We start from the raw sequence: 21,845 nt of genomic DNA, 5'->3' as shown, positions 1-21,845 counted from the left end.
GGAGGATCAGACAACCAGTTTTGGAGGAGATAACATCCGATCTAGGTCTTCCAGGACCATGAGGATTCAGAAGACAGAAATGAGACAGGGTAGGGGTGGGCTGGTGGAAAGACCGAGGTAAAGGTTTCAAGGCAGGCAGCTTGTACAGAAAAGGGAAGGTTAGTGTGACAGAAGCCGAGGTCATCTGAAGGGAGAAGAGATTGAAAATACAGTCTGGAACAAGTGGCACAGCATTGACAGAGTCCTCATTCTAGCTTCATGGGCTAACTATCTACATCAAAAATATATTTTCTCTCTCAAGTTTTTAGTAGGCAAGAGGAAAAGGAAAAAGTCTTATTGCACTGGTGTTAAGTTCTTCAAAAAAACCAATTTTTTCAACTAGCTTTTTTTCCTCTAAAAGCATGTTAAAATTAAATTTAAAGACTCTAAACTTTCCATCTCCACTCCACCTCTAGACTCTTTCTCACTCTCCAGAAGTAACCACTGTCAACAGTTATCTTGTGTACCCTCCCCAAATATTCTGAGCAATATAATGTATACACATAGACACACCCTCCTTCCATGCTCACTTCCACCCAATATTCAGTTTGTAATCATGTAATAGTACTGTGTTACACAGTATTAATAATACTATGCCACACAGCAACATAGTGTTACACACTATGTTCCCAGTTACAATGTAGGAGATTTTTCCTCACCTGCCCATATAAGTCTATTTTACTCTTTTAAGTAGTAGTCTAATACTCTATTTTATGAAAGTACCACGATTATTTAACAAGTTTCCTAGGGTTAGACTTGGTATTATTTGATTTTGCTATTACTTGGTGTTTAATTCTGAGTTAAAAAATGTTTAGTTACTTCTTTCAGGAGTTCAAGGACTCCTGAAAACAATGAGAAATCTTAAATTGCACATGCAGGAACCCACATGACAAATATGAAGCAGCTGAGAGATTTATTGGTTTCGCAATACACCTTAGGCATACATTTACTTGTGAACAGGAACCTGACATTCTCAGTCTACAGTTTGGTACACTTGATATTGCCAAGCTGTTTTCATGACAATAAAGGGGGTGGTTATTGGTGGAACACTAGCAAGATAATTCAGGAACACTGGCTGATTTTATAAGGTGATTTTAAAAGTACATTATATTGGAAAGTAAAAGGTAAGTACTAATTTGCAAGCATCCATTGATAAGAATAACGTTTTTCTCAAGTTGTAGAGTAATAATGCAACTTTGGTGTCTGAAGAAGGCATCACCAAAGGTGGTACGGTGTTTTAGATCATGCTGGCTCTGGAGTCAAGCAAGTCTGGATGGGATGCTGACTCCCCTGCTTTCCAATGTGTGATCACAGGTAAGTTATTAAGACTCAGTTACTTTACCTGTAAAATGGGGCTAATACCTACCTCATAATGTTGTTGGTGGGGATTAAGATAGTGTAGCATATATAGATACTGTTCAATAAATGTTAGCCATTATTTAGTGACTACCTAATACTAACTGTAGTATTTTAACAAATACCTACAGTGTGTACTATGCACCACACACTACTATCACTCTCTCCATCTCTCTTTCTCTCTCACATTCACACACACACACACACACACACACACACACACACACCATGCATGTATTCCTCCTAGCAGCTCTATGCATTGGTACTAATAAAAGTCTTCTTGCATACCACTTTTCAAAGTCTGTTTTTAGACAAATTATCTTTTTCATTCCCACAACCACAGCACAAATGAGTTGGAAAATGGAAAACAAGAATCCAAAAGGTCTGGTATTATAATCAACCAAATAAAATTTAAACTATTGTTTTACACACATTGTACTTTTGTTTCACAATTAACATTTCAAAGAGATTGTTCACAAACTCAGTGTTAATAATAAACTGATATCTCAGAAGTGTCGTGAATTCTACTTTCAGTTTTCATGGTTTTCAACTTAAGGTCTACATTATTAAAATAAAAAAATAATAATACATGCTAAGAAGTTATAGAAAAATAAAAAGCATTTATTGCTTTATCACATTCTGTGTAGTGTAATAAATGTCACACTTACCTAGTACTATGAGATGTGTTATAGAGATTAATTTCCTATAAAATGTATGCCTGTAATAGAAATCTCTAGAAAATGTAACAAAATGTAACAAAACAAAACCTACCATTCTTCCATGTCAATATTGAGTTTTAATCCCTACTTCTGCTATGCTGGAGTTATGGGTAAGACTCAGATAAAGAGGAAGTTATGGTGGCAGGAAATTCCTTTAGCATCTATTACCTTTTATTTGGGTCCTCACTCCTAGGAAAACAGCTCAATAGGTACTCTTTACCCTGAGGTACTTGTGCCTCAGTACATCCCTGACTTGCAGCCTCAGGGTCCAGCCCCACTTTGTTTCCCATAGAGGATATATACCTGTAGAACTATGATAAATTGAGAGTCCTCACCAGCATCCTCAGAATTCAGAAAAATGCAAAATCCAGCACCACTCTTACAACAGGACAGGACTCACTGAATCTAACTGAATTAGAGTGTGTTAAACAGGGATGACAGCCATTATGGATAGGTTTTAAAAAAAATGAGCCACAGACTCATCCAAGAAAAAGAAATCGCACCAACAAGTTTCCAGATGACCTCAGAGAAGACTCCACACCCAGCCTCAGGGAGACACCAAGGAGCCTTCCCAGCTGCTGGTCCAAAGAAGCCTGGACAGTCTTGGACTCCTTTCCTATGTTGGCCAATGTGAGTCTGGAATGGAGCCCTGTACCAGATGGAATATCCTGATCCTGCCAACTGCTTCTTGGCTTTGAGCAGCTGTAGGAGCAGCTGGTTTTACAACAGTCACAGAGTGAGTCCTTGTCCTGAGGTAGGAGAGTTCTAAGTTTAGTGAGAAACTTAAAGTTTGAGTCTCTGTACAACTACCTTCATGAGATTTAGCCTGAAGACTTGGTGTGTTGCGCTTGTTATCCATGCATCTTACAAATAACTAAATGATCTATAATAGTTTCATCCAGGAAACATCTTCCTTCAACTACAAAAGCAAATTTTTACAATTCCCTGCTTTAATCAGACACTAAAGTGTCATGAGATACGGGATCAATTATCCCTCAGCCAGTATAGTTAAAAATCAATTGAATTCTAGGAATAGTAGACTGAATACAAGAACTTACTCCCTCTCCCTTGATATCTAGTAAAAATATATTTTTTAAGGCATAAAACTGCTAGGATAAAATATAACAGTAGACAATAATGAAATTTTGAATGCTGGAAAGCAGACAGACCTGAACCATAAATCGGCAGTGGAAAAAGCCAAGACCAACTCAGTTTACCTCTCAGAATCTCTAAAAGGCACTGCTGGCATGATCGAAAGTTGGGGATAATGAAAGGGGTGAGCTAAAATAGTGAGGATCTGTTGAACTTTTTTCAAGAAATAGCTAGATTCCCCAGACCAGGTCCTACTCCATAAAGCTGACTGGTTGGTCCTCTCCCATCCTGACAACAATCTGAATATATGTTCTCTGGAAAGTATACGATATATGTTTCTAGGTGAGAGACAAGGCACAATTTGTGGGGAAGAGGCATACTCTAATGAAAATTGGGAACTGAGTGAACACATGCCTGTTGGGATAATCATTCCAGCCCTTTCCCCCTACTTGGTTCCCAGAAAGATGGTGGTGAGGTCAAGGCCCCCAGAACAGGGGATTGGGAGCTGTTCTCTGGGTGATCTGAACAGCCAAAGAAGAGGGTCCTAGACAAACTGACCCTGGTGGTTCCCAAGTAAAGGGCTCGAGAGTATCTTAAGTGAAGCTATTGCGAACAAGCCCCACTCATGTGTCCCAAGCTCAAATCAGCCTTGTTTTCCCCCCATTCTTGAAGATAGCAGATAAAGAGGAATTATCTGACATCTCAGCAAAGAGTCTAAGGTGAAAGACCCCAAAACAAACAAAAATCAGCTTGTACCTCAGGGACACAAACAGCAAAATCCAGATTGTGGAAAACTTTACACAAATGGCCCAGTTTCTTAAATAAATGGCACAGAATAGAAGGAGAGAAATGGGAAAATATAAATTAAAAGTCTTAAAACACACATATCAACCAATTGCACTGTATGAACCTTATTTGAGTACTGATTTGAACAACTCAAATGTTTACAAACATAACATAAACAAAGCAATTTAAATACTGATTGTATATTTGATGATATTAGGGAACTGTTGTCGACTTGTTTCTAGGTATGACATATTGAGTTAAAAGAGTCCTTATATTTTAGCGATATATACTAAAATATTTAGTGATGAAATAATAAAATAGCTGAGATTTGCTTCAAGACAATCTTGGTGGGGGATTGACTAAAACAACCATCCATAGAAGGAATTAAACATAAAAATCTTTTTCTACTATTCTCTCTACTTTACTTTTTAAATTTTTCATAATGCAGAAAAAAACTATCATTAGAATCCTCAGAGAAGATATTGAAATCATGAAACAGAACCAAAATAATATTAAAAAGAAACATTCTTAGAGTTTTTAAGCTCCTATAAATAAAAAATAGTAACAGAAATAAAACATTCAATAAAGAGGGGAAAAATTGAGGACATATCCCAAAAATTACAGTGAAACATTATAAAAATGAAAATAAAGGAAAGATTAAAAAACTAGAGGGCTAGTCTAGAAGGTCCAAAATCTGGGGGTAATAGGAATTCATCAACACAAAAATTCCCCAAACTGAAGGCCATGGATCCCTCCCTCCCTCCCTCCCTCTCTCTCTCTCTCTCTCTCTCTCTCTCTCTCTCTTTCTTTCTTTCTTCTTTCTTTCTTTTGAGACAGAATCTTGCTCTGTCGCCCAGGCTGGAGTGCAGTGGCGCGATCTTGGCTCACTGCAACCTCTGCCTCCTGGGTTCAAGTGATTCTCCTGCCTCGGCCTCCTGAGTAGCTGGGATTACAGGTGCCCACCCCCACACCCAGCTAATGTTTTGTATTTTCAATAGAGACGGGGTTTCATCATGTTGGCAAGGCTGGCCAGACTGGTCTCAAACTCCCAGGTGATCCAACCGCCTCAGCCTCCCAAAGTCCTGGGATAACAGGCATGAGCCACTGAGCCCGGCCAAAGCCATGGATATCTGAAAGAAAAGATTGCGCCCAGTGCCTGACACAATTGATGAAAACAGGCCCACCTTAAGGCATGTCATGTGAAACTGCAGGATATTGGGAACTAAGAGATTTGACAAGTTTCCTGAAAAAAAAAAAGAAAAAAAAAAAAAAACTAACAAAACCTGGATATATATAAAAGATCAGGAATCAGAAGCATATAGGACTTCACAACAGAAAAAAGCTAGAAGGAAATAGAGCAATACCTTCAAAATTCTGAATGAAAATTATTGCTAGTATAAAGTTCAATATCCAACCAAACTACCAATCAAAGGTAAAAGTAGAATAAAAATATTTTTCAGAAATAAAGTTCTAAAAAATTTTATTTTCAGTCACCTTTTCTGAACAATAACAGCACATAAGTAAATCCAGAAAGAGGAATAAATGGAATATAGGAAACAATGGATCTAGCAAAGAAGAGAGGTAGAGGAAATCATCAAAAGGGTGATCAAGAGAGATTCCAAAAGTAAAGTTATCCTTTATGCCTCAGTGCTTTCCTTGTCTGTAAAGCAGGAAATTAATGATAGCAGCCACTTCGTAGAGTTATTGTAAGGATTCTGCATAAAACACTTGGAGTAGTGACTGGCACTACTAGTTACTACTTGTATCTCTTGTAGAGATACAAGAGTTACTGTTGTTACAATCATCAAAGAATTGACTTTTTACACTAGGTTAATTTATAACTTGATATGTTGCAATAACTTTAACAAAAGAAATCAATGTAATACACATTCTGAACTGAACATATTCCCAGCTTTGGAATGACTGAAAATAGTCACAGAACCATAGCGTTTTGGAGGTTGGCCTGGTTCTGAAATTTTTCTTGCACAACTTCCTTGTTTTGAAGAGGAAGGAACTGAAGCTCAGAGTGGCTAAGAAACTTGCTTAAAACTACATAGCCATTTAGAAGAGGAGTTGGGAGTAGCGCTCGGGTGTCTCATGTAAATGCACTGAAAACCAGAAGTGTAGCTCCTCAAGCTGTCTACTATACTCAGAGAGTCAGAATTTCACATATACCCCCCAAAATCACCATAGAAATATGTTGTCCAATTCTGCCATATTACCCTAAAACCTGACACTCAGCTCAAGCAGAAAAACAACTTAGAAAGATGCATTCAGGATGATCAAGAGAGGAGGCTAGAGTTAGGTTCACTGAATTAGGCTGACGATATGGAAGACAATGTATCAAATTCACCATCTTACACAGTCTTTTAATTTTAGAAAGGATGCGTTAGTTTACACATAAAAAATATTAATGCCTAATACAGGGTAACATGGATGGGCATTTCTGTTTCCTGAGTAACGGAATGGGCAGTAATATTCTTTTATCTCAGTTTTTGATGCATTTTTAAAGGATATCCACACTTTGTAGGATTAGTAACCATTTCGGTCACTGCTTCTAAGGAAATGATGCTCCTGTCAAAAGGACATGGCAACAAGGACTATCTAGCCAGGCCAATGAAGAGCATGAGTTTCAAGTCAGGGAACAAAAGGCAAGATCCTGGGAGAAGTGCTTTCTCTCTCACCTCACCATTAACACTCATGTGACATTTGAGAGGGAATCAGGCTGGGCGAGAATTTTCTTAGTACAAATTCTATCATCTCTCTTAATCTTGTTCCAACTAAAAATAAGCCCTCCATACATACATTTGCAGAAAGTCCCATTCAACAGTTTGAGATAAAGTTATTTAAAAAGAAAATTGCCCATTTTGTTTTCATTGAATCTCAGCGGGAAAGTACATGCTAATTTCTCATCTTCAAAATACTGAAAATTTCTATGCTTCTTGAATATTTATTACAAACAAATTTGTAATTGCACTTCGATGTAGTACATGCTTCATAGCAATCCAAATGCCAAAGTGGTGACTGGCTGGGGTTAAACACCTCTTAATATTTTAACTGAGATTTAAAGTTACAGGTAGACTCCAAAAATACCCAAAAAAGTTATTTTCAAATGTTTTAATCCTTTTCACAAATACTTATTTCAGTATTTTTGATTAATAAAACGATTTTCTCCTTCCTCCTTGTTGTAAGCATTAGGTACATTTTGGAAAATCACTCAAGCAATAAATATCAAAGTATGTACGTGTAACTTAGCCAAGTTAATTTAAAAAACTTATTTATAAATATTTCACATTTCTTCTATGTAATAACAGAAACATACAAAAAGTTCAGTTTTAAAATGGAAAGTACCGGCACGTCAGTACTCACAGAAAAAGTAGGATTCCAGTGTTTGCCAGGGCAAAGGCGAGTCCCAAAATCCCACTGCCCATAATGGCGTTGCTTAGATTAAAAACAGACATGCCTAAGGAGGTTGTACCTGGAATCTGAACAAAGAAACAAACATTGACACTAAGCAAAATAATCCCCAAGAAAGTTCATCAAGCCAAAGCCTTTAAGGCACTCTCAGGAACCAATATGGAAATAAAATTCAAGGAAATCCATTCTTAGTTGTCTAGTTATTTCCTTGAATGGATTTCAAGAGAAAATACATAAGGTATGAAGAATATCCTGGTGAATACAGGTAGTTTTGCTTTTGGTGTTATGCTACTTGAATTAAAAAGATTTGTCCCAATTTATATGATTAAAAAAAACATACTTCATTCTAAAGATACTTACATAGTCATCACATTTCTTTTTTTCCAAATGGCTGTTTGTGAGACTTCTTCTACTTTCACGATCAGAAATAAACTTGCTGTAAAGACATGCGTAATATATTTAACCTTATGATAACGATTTGAAGTTTGACATCTCGACTAAATGATTTATTACTCACCAAAACATACATGAGCAGTTACCAATCAGCTCTCTAAGAGTTTATAGCCCTATTCAACCACCAACTCCTCCCAATTTTTTTTTTTTTTTTTTTTTTGCCAGTATGGGTTGTCTATATTCTCGTTTTACCACATAAACTGTAAGTGCCCTAAGGGCAGGCACTTTGCCTCATTCATTTTTATATCCTGCACTCTACCTAGTACAAAACAATGCCAATAACAGGTGCTCATCTTGAGATGAAATGAAAGGCAACTGTAAGTCAAAAACAGCTATACATTTTGAATCATTTTAATAATACATTTAAACACTATATACAACAAATTAATTTTTGTATAGTTTTTTCTCTAAGTGGAAAATTACATAATATCAAGACTACTATAAACCTGGTATTTAAAAGGATACTAGAGGCAGGTTTTCTTTTGAGCTCAGGTTCTTGGACTACAAAATCGTTAAATAGAAATTCCCTTTCCCTTGGAGAAAAGAAAACAACTGTTTCACCATTAAACATTCCTTCAGCACCTGCTATATGCAAGTCACTGGAACAGGCATTGGGGAGACATGGGGGTATGTAATAAGTGATGCAAACAGGAGGCTATGGGAGTTCAGACTAGGAAATTATGGTGGGGAGGCAGGGCATATGGTCCATGGTGAGAGTCAGAGCCAGAGCTTTAAGAAAGCAAAGGACTTAGAACTTGAGTTCAAATCCTCACTATCTCTGAGGGCCTGAGCATGCTACCTTTGTTTCCTCATCTAGGAAACAGAAGTTAACACTATTACATTATCTTATCAAGTTATTGGGAGAATTAAATGAGAGAGCACATGTTAAACATCAGTCCAGCCCTTGGCACAGAGTAACAGCAATAGATGTTAGACAGTCCTCTCCATGGGGGAAATGGGACTTGAGATGGGAACAATTCAGCCAGGCTAAATAGAGTAAATGATGTACAAATATACAGAAGTAAGAATTTAAAATGCTTTAAGAATCATCAAATATATTCGGGGCGAATATCAAAACTTTATAGCCTAAATTCCTAATTAAAAAAAATTCTCGATTAGAAAACAAATGATTTTGTCAAAGAAAAGTCCAACAACAGATGTTGGTGAGCATGTGGAAATAAAAGGAACGCTTACACACCATTGGTGGGAACTTAAATTAATACAGTCTCTATGGGAAACAGTATGGATATTCCTCAAGGAAGTAAAAATAGAACACCATTCAATCTGGCAATCCCACTACTGGGTATCTACCCAAAGGAAAGGAAACTATTAAATCAAAAAATACCTGCATTCATATATTTATCACGGTGCTATTCACCATGGCAAAGTCATGGAATCAACCTAAGTGTCCATCAGCAGATGACTGGGTAAAGAAAATAGAGTGTGGATGTACACCACGAAATACTATGTCACCAAAAAAATTAATAAAACATGTCATTTGCAGCAATGTGGATAGAGCTGAAAGTCTATACGAAATGACTCAGAAACAGAAAGTCAAAACCTGAATGTTCTTACTTATAAGTGGGAGCTAAACAATGGGTCCACGTGGACAGAGAGAGTGAAATAATAGACACTGGAGACTCCAAAAAAGGGGAACGTGGGAGGCGGCAAGGGATGAAACACTACCCACTGGGTACAATGTTTACTATTTTAAAAGCCCAAACTTCACCACTATGTACTATATTTGTGTAACACAACTGGACTTGTACCTCCTAAATCCATAAAAATAAAAAATTAAATAAAATTAAAAGTCCATGCATAGGCAAACTGCTGCATATATTAGTAAGATATGTTAGGGATGCTTTTTGGCTCTTCTAGTCTGGAAATTCAATTACCTGATCATGGTTAGAACTAATGACAGTGAATTTTTCATTAATAAATATAAAACCACTTGAACTGGACTAGTTTAATGAAGCATGACTATTTAAACTGTACATTAGATTTTCATATACTTTTTTCTGAGACAGAGTCTCAATCAGTCACCCAGGCTGCAGTGCAGATGTTCAATCTCCACTTCCCAGGCTCAAGTGATTCTAGTGCCTCAGCCTCCCAAGTAGCTGGGATTACACATGTGCACCACCACGCCCAGCTAATTTTTGTATTTTTAGTAGATACATAGTTTTGCTATGACAGCCAGGCTGGTCTTGAACTTTGGCCTCCCAAAGTGTTGGGATTACAGGCATGAGTCACCGCACCCGGTCTCATACACTTTTTTCAATGATGCTGTATATCACAATAAAATGTTTTTAAATGAAACATATGTATTATTGATGTTAATTTTATTCATCAATGTTTTTCATCTTTATCCAAGGGATCTGGTTCTTTTAGGCATGATTTCTCCAAGTTTGTGTTATTTCACCAGGATATACCAAAGTTAGGCAATACACTTATTACAAACTTAAGCTGGGATCATTACTTGGTATAAGCTATACAATCTGCGGACACTGTTTTCGGCTAGGACCTACTGGGAATCAAAAGGATGTGGAAGAAAAACCTTGGTCTCCTGAAACACAGGAGCTGACATTCCGGCCAAGGAGTGACCATACCAGCTAATACCAGTATAAGAACGTCAGGCTGTGCAGATTAAGATGAGGTAAGGAGTCCAGAGAAGGAAAAAACAGCATAGACTGGGATTAGCCAGAGAAAACTAAAAGACAAAAGCCTAAGAAATAATATAGAGCTTGCAGTGAGCCGAGATCGCGCCACTGCACTCCAGCCTGGGCAACTGAGCGAGACTCCATCTCAAAAAAAAAAAAAAAAAAAAAAAAAAAGAAATAATATAGAATGTTCTTAGCAAGAGATTGACATGATAAAAGCAATATCTTTGCAGGCAAACTCTGGTGGTTGTATATAGCATTGCTGCTAATGACTGGTTTGGTTTTTCTTTTATCTTTAAAGTTTTGAATCTTTCCACAAAACTAAGATTTACAGATCTGGCTGCAGAATGTCAGGGGAAAGCAGCCTTCCCTTTCACACAGGCAGCCCTAAGAAACGTGGGCACTGAACTTTCCAAAATGAAATTGGCTCAAAATATTTAAGTGTTGTTGTCAAAAGACTGTACAATGTCCCTTAGTATTTTTAGGGCATTGGTTTTAGGATACCCCTCTCTCTTCTGAAGATACTAAAATCCAAGGATGCTCAAGTCCCTAACATAAAATAGCTGTAGAATTTGCATATAATCTATGCATATCCTCCTGTATACTTTAAGTAATCTCTAGACTACTTATAATACCTAATATGAATGCTAGGTAAATAGTTGTTATAGTATATTTTAAAATTTGCATTTTTTTTTTTTTTTTTTTTTTTTTTGAGACGGAGTCTCGCTCTGTCGCCCAGGCTGGAGTGCAGTGGCCGGATCTCAGCCCACTGCAAGCTCCGCCTCCCGGGTTTACGCCATTCGCCTGCCTCAACCTCCCGAGTAGCTGGGACTACAGGCGCCCGCCACCTCGCCTGGCTAGTTTTTTGTATTTTTTAGTAGAGACGGGGTTTCACCCGGTTAGTCTTGATCTCCTGACCTCATGATCCGCCCGTCTCGGCCTCCCAAAGTGCTGGGATTACAGGCTTCAGCCACCGCGCCCGGCCTAAAATTTGCATTTTTAAATTGTCAATTTGTGTTTGTTTTTTCAAAGATTTTCAATCCTCAGTGGAATCTGCAGTTGCAGAACCCAAGGATATGGGCAGCCAACTGTATTTCATCAGGCTAATTTTTATTATTATTATTATTATTATTATTATTATTATTTTAGAGACAAGTTCTTGCTTTGTTGCCCAATCTGGAGTGCAGTGACACAATCATAGCTCACTGTAACCTGGAGCTCTTAGGCCCAAGCAATCCTCCTGCCTCAGCCTCTCAAGTAGCTGGGACTACAGGCACACACCACCACGCCCAGCTAATTTTTTAAAAAAATTGTGTATGGATGGAGTCTTGCTATGTTGACCAGGCTGGTCTCGGACTCCTGGGCTCAAGTGATTCTTCCAATCTTGCCTTCCCAAAGCACTGGGATTACAAGTGTGAACCACTGTGCTTGACCTAATCTGGGTAATTTTCATAACCAACTCAAGTCTACTAAGTCTATCCAGCAATTTCCATCTGTCTTTCCTGTGGAGGGACTTGTTTTCCAGAGAGAATTTCCATTATATTTAAATTAATAGAAAAGCCTAAACATTTTCAAACAAACCAAACAAAACACCAATAAACTGCCTGTTATGGAAGATCTAAATTCCAGGCCTGGTAACACTCCCCTGGGTTGATAGCAAAGCATAGGTGAGCAGAGAAGAAAGAGATCCAGGCACTGTGACATGAAGGTGCATTCAGCCAGGTCAAACATTGTGCAGTTGAAGCGGATAAAGAGTAAGTCCCTGTGTGACTGCCAGCTGTTTCCTGCAGAACTTCTGCAGAATGAGAATAATGATACTGACTGACAGAGCCATAAGTAACCATTAAATAGCACATTAAAACACATTATTTGTAGAGTGCCTCCTTGATTTTGTCTGTTTCAGTCCACTTTCTGCAACAAGACTTAATAGGTTTTCCCAAAAATCTCCATTGGCTCCCCCAGTGAATAAGCCTCAAGCACAAATTCCTCGCCCTGCAATTCCAGGTACTGCTTAATTTGATTTTGCCTCAAATGTTCCAATCTTAGCTTCCCCTGCTCCTCCTGAGAGGGACTGAGGGCTGAGATAAGACCAGCAATATTCTGAGAGCAGAGAATGAAAAGCAGATGGCAGTAGGAACTCACTTTCCCTTGAGGAGGTCCTCTTTCTTCCTCTCAGCCAGTCTTTCCCTATCAATTCAAAACCCTCATCATCCACAAGTCTTCCACACTCTGGTTTGGAATTTTTGGACTGTGACCTACTTACTACTTTATCTGTATCGCACTGTCAACACTGCACTCATCTTGAATTGTGATTGTCCAGTGCCGTCTCTCAGCTCCTTCTAATATGTACCTACCCATACATTAACAACTCAGAGGAGCTCTCATAAGCTGAATAGGCATCTTCTGTTTAGAAATTAGGGAGTAGCTTAGGCTGGAGGGAAATTTAGCTCAATAAGAATGAAGTACTTAAAGCCTCCCTATATGGTGTTTCAACTTTTTCTTCTCTTTAAGTCTTTACATCTTTGCTTTGTATTTCTATACATTTAAAAAATATATAAAACCAACTTTTTGTAATGGAAAATTCCATTCAAAATAACTAGGTCAAGCAGCTTCTCACAAGTTTCTGTTATCTCACTATTTAAAAGATGCGCTTGCTTGTTACAAAGCACGACCTCTGGCAATATACTTGACGTAATATTTCTCTTTATTGACTTAAAATATGCTATGGATGAAGGTGCCTTTGACATGTGATCTCAGGATGATATAAAGTATTATTAAAAAAGAGTTCTCACTGTGTCTGTACCCATAAAACAGAATCTAATTAACCATTAGGTAGCCAATTGCTCTGTGAACAAACAAAACAAAACAAAACAAAACAAAACAAACTCTACAATGGGTGATTGGATGACCCTGAACAGACAAAGCCTTAAAAATGATGTAAGCTATTATACTCAGGTACATTGTGAAGAGAGGCAAGCAGCAGAAAGCTGTTATTTAAAACCAGAAACAAATCAACAGTAACAATCTAATTAAGGATGAGTTGTACAACAGAAAGATAATCTTCCTATTTTAATCTCCTACCCATCAGGTTCTTACTAGATTATACTGTTTCATCTGAGGAGTCATAACATAAAAGAGATGAGTGGTTGAACTTAAATGACCTTTCCCACTCCTTTCCCTGAAATGCTAACATTGTATTAAAAAAGAGAAACAAATGAAAGGGAAGAGGCAAGTAACAAAGAGATTGGAAAACATGAAAAGGGGGAATTGAAGAAACAGGAACCTAAAGAGAAGAGAAGACTGAGAGGTAAACAAAGCCTTATTTGATGGACAAATTCCACTGAAAATAGGGGGAAAAAAGACTTTAATTGTAACAGGAGAAATGAAAGCAAGAGAAGGATTTCCTGACATGAAAATTGAATACAGGGAGAAGTTATGGAATCTTCTTCCCTAAGGTATAGAAAACACAGAAGAAGAAGAGGGATAACTTTTCAAGGGTCCTCTCAAGTGATAAAAATTTAGCCCACAAACTCCAAAAGATATATAAAGACAAGTGGATTCAGGGTGTAGTGACAAGAGTTGCCTCAAATTCTTTTAAAAACAAATCTTAATGAAATAATATCAAATTTTGTTAAATAGTTCCTGGGTCATAATAGCAATAACTATACAGAAAGAGCAATAGCAGATAAATATTAAAATACGTGCATATTTTTCGGGGTATACTTAGAATAATCTACTAATGTTTCACCAAATTTAAGAAGCAAAACCAGCAATCATCCAAAACCTAGAGCAATGTTACTGCTTCTTGAGGTGGAGAAGAAAGAAGTGCTTGCCAAAGAAGGGGGACTGCATTTTTACTGATAGACTTTTCTCATACTAAGAGGCTTACTATTGCCAGATACTGTGCCAAGTACTTTACATGGATTTCCTCATTTATTTTCATAATAATTATATGTGGTTGGTACTATTTTTAGCCCCAGTTTGGGAAAATTAAGTAACTTGACCAAAGTTACATTACTATTAACCCATTTATGCTGGAGGTTGCATTTTTTTGTGTGTGAAAAATTAGGCCTTGGCGATGACCTTGAGCAGTAGGATATAAATAAGTCCCACAAGCTCAGCGTTCCAATAATGGAACATTAGGAATAAATAGGCTAACTAACCTGTTGTGGCAGGGTTTGAACATAAGCAGGCTAAGTGGAGAGCCTATGTTCTTAACCTACAGATAATAGTACATTAAATATTCCCCAACAATCCCGTGAGGTAAGGTATTATTATTATCCCCATCTTAAAGGGATGGGATTGAAGCTCAGAGCATGAGATCAGTAAGATCTATGATAGAGCCAGGATTCAATGCAAGTCTAAATCCAAAGCCATGTACTTTACTCTCTCTCTCTCTCTGTCTCTCTCTCTCAGTCAATACATAATTTGTAATGTCCACCCTGTAGACATTACCTAGACACTAGGATAGGCAGTCCACCCTGCCTAGACACTAGGATAGGCAGAAGGAATATAAAGATGATTAAGACAGTCCCTTCTCACAAGAAGTTCACATTTAGAGGAAGAGTCTAGAGCTTTCTACTCAAAGTTTGGCTCATGGACCAGCAGTTATGGGTGTCACCTGGGAATTTGCTAGAAATCAGAATCGCAGGCCCCACCCCAGGCTTACTGAATCAGAATATGCATTTAACGAGGTTTCCAAGTGTTTCATATACACATTAAAACACCAGTTGGCAGCACTGGTCTAATGGATATTTTAAAAGGTATTATCATTCCAGGTATAGGTTTCTATGACTACAGCCGCAAAATTTAGGCATGAAATAAAACAACTGAACTGGAATAAGGGCAGATGTCTGAATGTTCAAATGACACTACTCTTATTTTCAACCACACTTAAAAGAATAATTCTTATTGTATCCAATTGCGAAGTTTCCAGGCAGAGCTATCAGCTAGATGCCAAGTAACACAACGTCAATGTTTGTTTTCAACATTTTCTCCAGCTTCCTAAAAGTTCACTGTTTGGGGAGAAGTGGTTTTCTTAGATTCATATAATTGGACCTACCCTCCTCTCACAAATTTGAGAAAGCCGTAGGAAGAATGAGGGGTATTTAGGTGTAGTTTTTGCAGGAATCATGGACTACTAAAATATGCCAATACAGTAAGCCAGATAACCCAATAGGGACCTTCAATAAAACTGGCAAGGATCTTTTTCTTTATTAGCTTCATGCTAATGTTGCTTTTAATTGTCTTAGAGCCAAAAATGAAACAAGAGTCATGAACTGAGTCAGAGAAGGAGGGGAAAAAAAAAAAAAAAAAAACCTCATCACACTGCATTTGCAATACAGGAACCAAAAGCCAATAGACCTCCCTCTGTACCACCAACGCTTGCCCTGGTCAGAGCCTATAGGGAAGTGAGTTCATCTGGGCAAGGCGCCTAAGTCACGGGTGAGAATGGATGTTTCTCCCATCTACTGCAAGTGGTAGTCATCTAAAAACTTGGCATTTTTAGTAAGTGACACTTTTAAAAATCAAGTTGAGATTCTAAACTGACTATTATAAATGACTCCCACTTTTAAGGCCCTTGAGGTTTGGATTGCTTTGATAATGGATTGCTTTGATATTTTTATAAAATCACAATGTCCTACTTGTGAGAATTCCTTCCACTGTTCAGTGGAGGTCAGTAGGGACTACTGAACCTTCCAGGCGTACAGCACATAAAATGGCCCTGGTAGCATTTAATAGAACTATTAAAGACTAGCTTTTTACCAATGCCCAAGCATTATAACCAGAGGGAGGAGAGTAGAGTAAAAACACACAAATTTTAGACAGACCTTTGTGTACCCTTGGATAAGTTATTTTCTTTCTCTGAACCTTAGTTTTCCTTATTTGTAAACGGAAATTTTACATTTTTCTCATTTGCAGAAGAATACCTGCTTTGCATGGCAGTTATAAGGATATGTGGTAGCATATGTAAAATACCCGGCACTCAAGAAATGGGTATTATTATTAATAATTACTCAAAAAAGGTGAAAGAAGTAAGTACACTTGAGTCCCATAATAAGAACCATCATCTAGCACAGTTGACAGTACTTGGATAATAATGAGGAAGAATGTCTGAGTTGAGAACTTAACCTCTAAGAACATTTAAAGGAGGAAAAAAGGAGAGACAAGGCTGGAACTTCTGAACATCTGTATTAATAAATGATGGTAGCTAAATCCTATGCTGGACTTTTAATCACACATTTTATCAGAATGTAGACTATCAGAAATGATTCCTACAAAGATGCCTGGTTAGTTGACATAATATTCTTATCCTTTCCCACCCCAATTTCCTTTTGACCCTCCCAAAGTATAACATTGTAGGTGTTCTAACGGTCCTGCATATGCCACTCTTTTTTCCTAATCTTTTAGGAGGCTATGCTGCTAACTCCCAAGCTGGAGGGCTTCCTGCTAAGCCAGTTAGACAATCAGTGGGTCTAAGAATGCCCCAAATCATTTTTTAAAAAAGACATTCGGTTCTACTCTTGTAACGTAAGCAATAAAGACCCAAGGGTTGGAAGGACTTGCCTGAGGACACAGCTAGTGGCTGGGAGCTTCCAGGCCAGCACTCTTCCTACCCTGACCCTCTACTTCTTCCCCATTGCTTCTCCCTTCAGTCGTGTTCACTTTCCTTCTCTTTCTCTTTTATGTACTATGTTTCTATTACAGTTCCTCATAGAGTCATTTGGGCTCAACCATTATTATTATTTAAAATCCATACTACAAATGATGCTTATAAGGATGACACACTTGTAGTTTAACACAGATTCATTAGCAAATGCAACTTTGACCATTTCTTGATTAAAATATGTACAGATGACTGTAGTACACATTTGGATATGGGATGCAGTGAAATTCCAGTAGTCTGTTTAATTCATAACAGAGAGCTTGGTTGGGGTTCAGTGTATTCATACATTTTTATTAGTCTCAATTGAAAGATTTTAAAAGATGAATAAATTACTTTCCTATTTGCTTCATCTGCTATTGCAGACTATGCCCAACAGATGTCACATAAGAAATTCAAATTGCATCTTCAAATGGAACATAACTTTAGTAATGAATAATTCAACAGAATAACTAAAAATCAGAATAATTTTTATAGCCGTTTCTTTTTCTTTACTTTTTTTTTTTTCTTTCCGAGACAGAGTTTCACTGTCGCCCAGGCTGTAGTGCAGCAGCATGATCTTGGCTCACTGCAACCTCCACCTCCCAGGTTCAAGCGATTCTCCTGCCTCAGCCTCCTAAGTAGCTGGGAATACAGGCATGCACCACCAAGCATGGCTAATTTTTTGTATTTAGTAGAGACGAGGTTTCACCATGTTGGTCAGGCTGGTCTTGAATTCTTGACCTCAAATGATTCACTCACCTCGGCCTCCCAAAGGGCTGGGATTACAGATGTGAGCCATGAGCCATTTCTTTCACTTGGCAGGAAGTGTTAGTGGAAAAATACTCACCTATTTATCTGACCATTTTCTACTTCGGTGAAATCATTGGAATCATTGCTAATGTTATCATCTTCAGGCACTGTCATGTTTTGCAACTCAGTTAATTCGAGTCCACTTTTGAAATGCATCATGATTAGAAAGTATCTGTAGTTTGAAAATTAGTCCAAATTTCTACTGTTCTGAGTGTATTTAGAAGTAGATACCAAAAATGGAAGCTTGACACCCCTAAAATATAGCAAAATAAAAAAATAACTAAACATATGAAAACACTACTGATTAAAAATAAATTGCCACAAATAAACAAGTAGTTAATTTACTGATTATACAACTTTTACATGTTGCTACTAGATGCATTAAAGCAATCTTTGTCTATCAAGTTATGGAGGTGTATCTAAATTTTATGCCTTTTATAAATTTCCTTCCATTTTAAACTATACAGTGAATCATGTCCCATAATCTTACTGATCAGGTTTATAAGACTATCATGCTAGCTGTAGGTAACAGAGACCTCCTTTTATGATATGAAGCAGTGTTGTTGTTGTCGTTGTTGTTTTTTGAGATGAAGTTTCGCTCTTGTTGCCAGGCTGGAGTGCAATGGCACAGTCTCAGCTCACTGCAACCTCCGCCTCCCTGGTTCAAGCAATTCTCCTGCCTCAGCCTCCAAAGTAGTTGTGATTACAGGCATGTGCCACCACGCCCAGCTAATTTCTGTATTTTTAGTAGAGACAGGGTTTCTCCATGTTGGTCAGGCTGTTCTCGAACTCCTGACCTCAGGTGATCCACCCTCCTTGGCCTCCCAAAGTGTTCAGATTACAGACGTGAGCCATCGCTCCTGGCCTGAAGCAGTGTTTTTAAAATTAAAGTGATTCAGTTATTTTAATGTGTCAGATCACAGAGCACACATATAGCTGGGTACAGACTGCACAGACACAAAAACACCTTCAGTTTAGCAATCCCAGCTTAAAAAAAAAAAATGCAAATCCTGGGATCAAGTACCCAACCTGGTAGTCAACCAGTAAACAACAAATTTATGTTTTGAAATTTTGCAAGTAGTGTATCCATCAACTGAAAGAGATTAAATCAATCTCTTCAATGAAATCACTTTACGTCAGGGAATTAGGGAATTAAAAACTCATACTCAAAGGATTTGGTTTAATCCATCTGCTACGATATTACTCATCAGAAATGAAAAACTTCCAGAGTTCACATTTTCTCCCATATGGATGACTGTGGTTTAAGTTTCTGTGGGATCACTCATAGTAAGTAGGGAGGGAGAAAAAGAATTTTGGGGGCACAGCAGCCTCACGAATTAAAAATCAGATGGCTTGTCTATGGCCATGCCACCCTGAATGTGCCCAATCATGTCTAAAAAGCAGATGGCCACAGAGGCAAATGCAACTTCAAAAGCAAGGCCTATAATGCATGGGCAGCCTCACTGTGATACGCTCAGCAAAGTGCTGGGGACCATGGAATGAAGAAGAATGTCAATGAGCAGTTTTTTTTTTTTTTTTTTTTAATGTCATTAGCAAATCCCCTTAGACAATGCTTTGAACTTTGTCTGATCCTAAATTCCATAAGAATGCTGTAGCCTAGTTAAGGGTCAAACTCCAATGTGCCCAACTAAGTAGTATTTCAAGAAGCATCTTATTAATTTCTATTATTTTGAAGATCCACAGAAAGTGCTGTAGAATGATAACTTTTCCAGGTATCCCCCATTTTTCCTCTTTCCATAACCAGGCCACACATTATTCTTTTCATTCACACAGTCTCTTATCTAGAATAAAACTTCTCTGGTTTCAGGATCCTGTAATGTGCCATAATACACACATGTTTATAACATCTCAGGTTCTAGCAGCCTCGTCTTGTCTTCAGGGCAGGGCACCTCCTCAAGAAGGAAGAGAGCCAGGACAGGGAGATTTGAACCCCATGACTCCTGGTCTGAGGCTGATACATCTAACCACAGTGGTGGTGCTAGAGACTGGCCCATCTCTGATTGTTTCTGGTACCTTCATGCAGTGGTGATGTTTTACCATCTGCCTTATTTTGCAAAAGCTGAAATGAATTAAAATGGTTGAGCCCCATTCTTACCCCTTGCCCCTCTTTGATGAAAGCTGTCCAAATGGGCTAGACCGGGTAATTTCTAAAAGTCTTGCCACATTGACTCCCTCCTGTGTGACTACATCCCAGGCTACTGAAGTGATATTACAGGGCTGATAGAAAGTTAATTCAGTGGATGGCATTTCCAATCTGGGTTAAGGAGACTTTTCTCTCTACAAAATGGAAGGAAATAGGGCACTAGACAAAAATTTTCTGCAGTGAGAAAGGATTGACTAATAATAGATCTTGAGTCTACTGTTTAAATTTTTATATTAAAAATACATATGTATGTACATATATGTGTGTGTGTGTATGCATATCACACACACACATGCCTGTGTGTGTAAAACTAGTAAGAAATAGAGAAGAAGGCAAAAGAATGAAAACAACAGATGAAGTCCTGGCCACTAAAATTAGGTCAATATTATGCAAATGCTAGTACAAATTAATCACAAAGAATAATTTATTATTATTATTAAATAACCTCTCTGAAACCTAACTTGTTCTTGAAAATCAAAATAGAAATTGAAGGGAAAAATTAACAAAATTAATGACACCTATCACCAAGGCCACACTTGAAAAAATAGTATAAATTCAACTTATCATATATTTATTGAGTACTAAGTGATGAAGGGATTGAAAAAGCTTGAAAAATGTTAAATGCAGGGATCTCAGGCAGCTTCATAGAAAAGTCACATTTGGATTGGACCTTGAAAATTTTTTTTTTCCTGCTTCTAAAAGGAATACAATGACTGGGCATGGTCGCTCACATTTGTAATCCCAACACTTTGGGATGCCAAGGCAGGCAAATCACTTAAGCCCAAGAATTTGAGACAACATGGCAAAACCCCATCTCTACAAAAAACAAACAACAACAAAAAAAACAAAACAACAACAAAAAAATCAAAACAAAATATTAACTGGGTGTGTAGCACGTGCCTGTTGTCCCAGCTACTTGGGAGGCTATGGTGGGAGGATCACCTGAACCTAGGGAGGTCAAAGCTCCATTGAGATGTGATTATGCCACTGTGCTCCCACCTGGGCAACAGAGTGAGACCCTGTCTCAAAAAATAAATAAAAGTAACACATACTCACTGTAGAATCTTCAGAACAGATACTGTAAAAGAAATTCTACCACCCCCAAATGGGCCACTGTTACGATTTTTCTTCCTTTTTTTCTTCCTTTTTTCTTTTCCTTTCCTTTCTCTAGCTCTAGCTCTTCTTCCTTCTCTTTTTTAAGTTTAGCATTGGTGATTTTAGATTGTTTTTAGCCTACTTTTTTCATTGAGTATTATATTGTAAGCATTTTGAAGAACAGAGGTGATTCTTTTAAAAATATTATTTATTAATAAATACTAATTTATTTATTAAAAATAAATGAATAAATGAATGAATTAATTAACTAATACAGGTTTGGTAGAAAAGTTAGAAAATACAATTTTTCAAATGGAATAAAATAAGCAAAAAGAAAAAAGTTCACCTGTTACCTCAGCAAGCAGAGACGATCACTCTATATATATTGTTGTATAGCCTTCCAGGGTTTTTCTATGCACATAGATATAGTGCCTGGCACACAGTAGACACTCAATAAATATCTGTCAAATGAAAGAATGAGTACAAATAAAAAATATATACACATTTGCAAAAATGGAAATTATACCAAACATTGAGTTTTTAAAACATTTTTTTCACTTAAGATACCATTTCCTATCCTGAGTTATGTCAGTAAGCACAGATCTACACCA

General features: G+C 37.6%; 1 protein-coding gene across 1 annotated transcript in view; it reads right to left on the bottom strand.

The window, feature by feature from the left end:
* SLC38A1 (solute carrier family 38 member 1) overlaps nucleotides 1-21,845 on the bottom strand; it is an 86,999-nt gene that overhangs the window by 39,318 nt on the left and 25,836 nt on the right. Inside the window, 4 exon segments of the mRNA XM_030939971.1 lie at nucleotides 7,362-7,477; nucleotides 7,770-7,845; nucleotides 18,013-18,228; nucleotides 21,588-21,695. Coding sequence (XP_030795831.1) covers nucleotides 7,362-7,477; nucleotides 7,770-7,845; nucleotides 18,013-18,134 — 314 coding nt within the window. The 5' untranslated portion in view covers nucleotides 18,135-18,228; nucleotides 21,588-21,695.

This window comes from Rhinopithecus roxellana, chromosome 10, assembly GCF_007565055.1.
Source record: "Rhinopithecus roxellana isolate Shanxi Qingling chromosome 10, ASM756505v1, whole genome shotgun sequence".
NCBI classification, from domain to species: Eukaryota; Metazoa; Chordata; class Mammalia; order Primates; family Cercopithecidae; genus Rhinopithecus; species Rhinopithecus roxellana.
The sequence above is the reverse complement of the archived record's forward strand: the minus strand, read 5'-3'. Positions and strand labels throughout refer to the sequence as shown.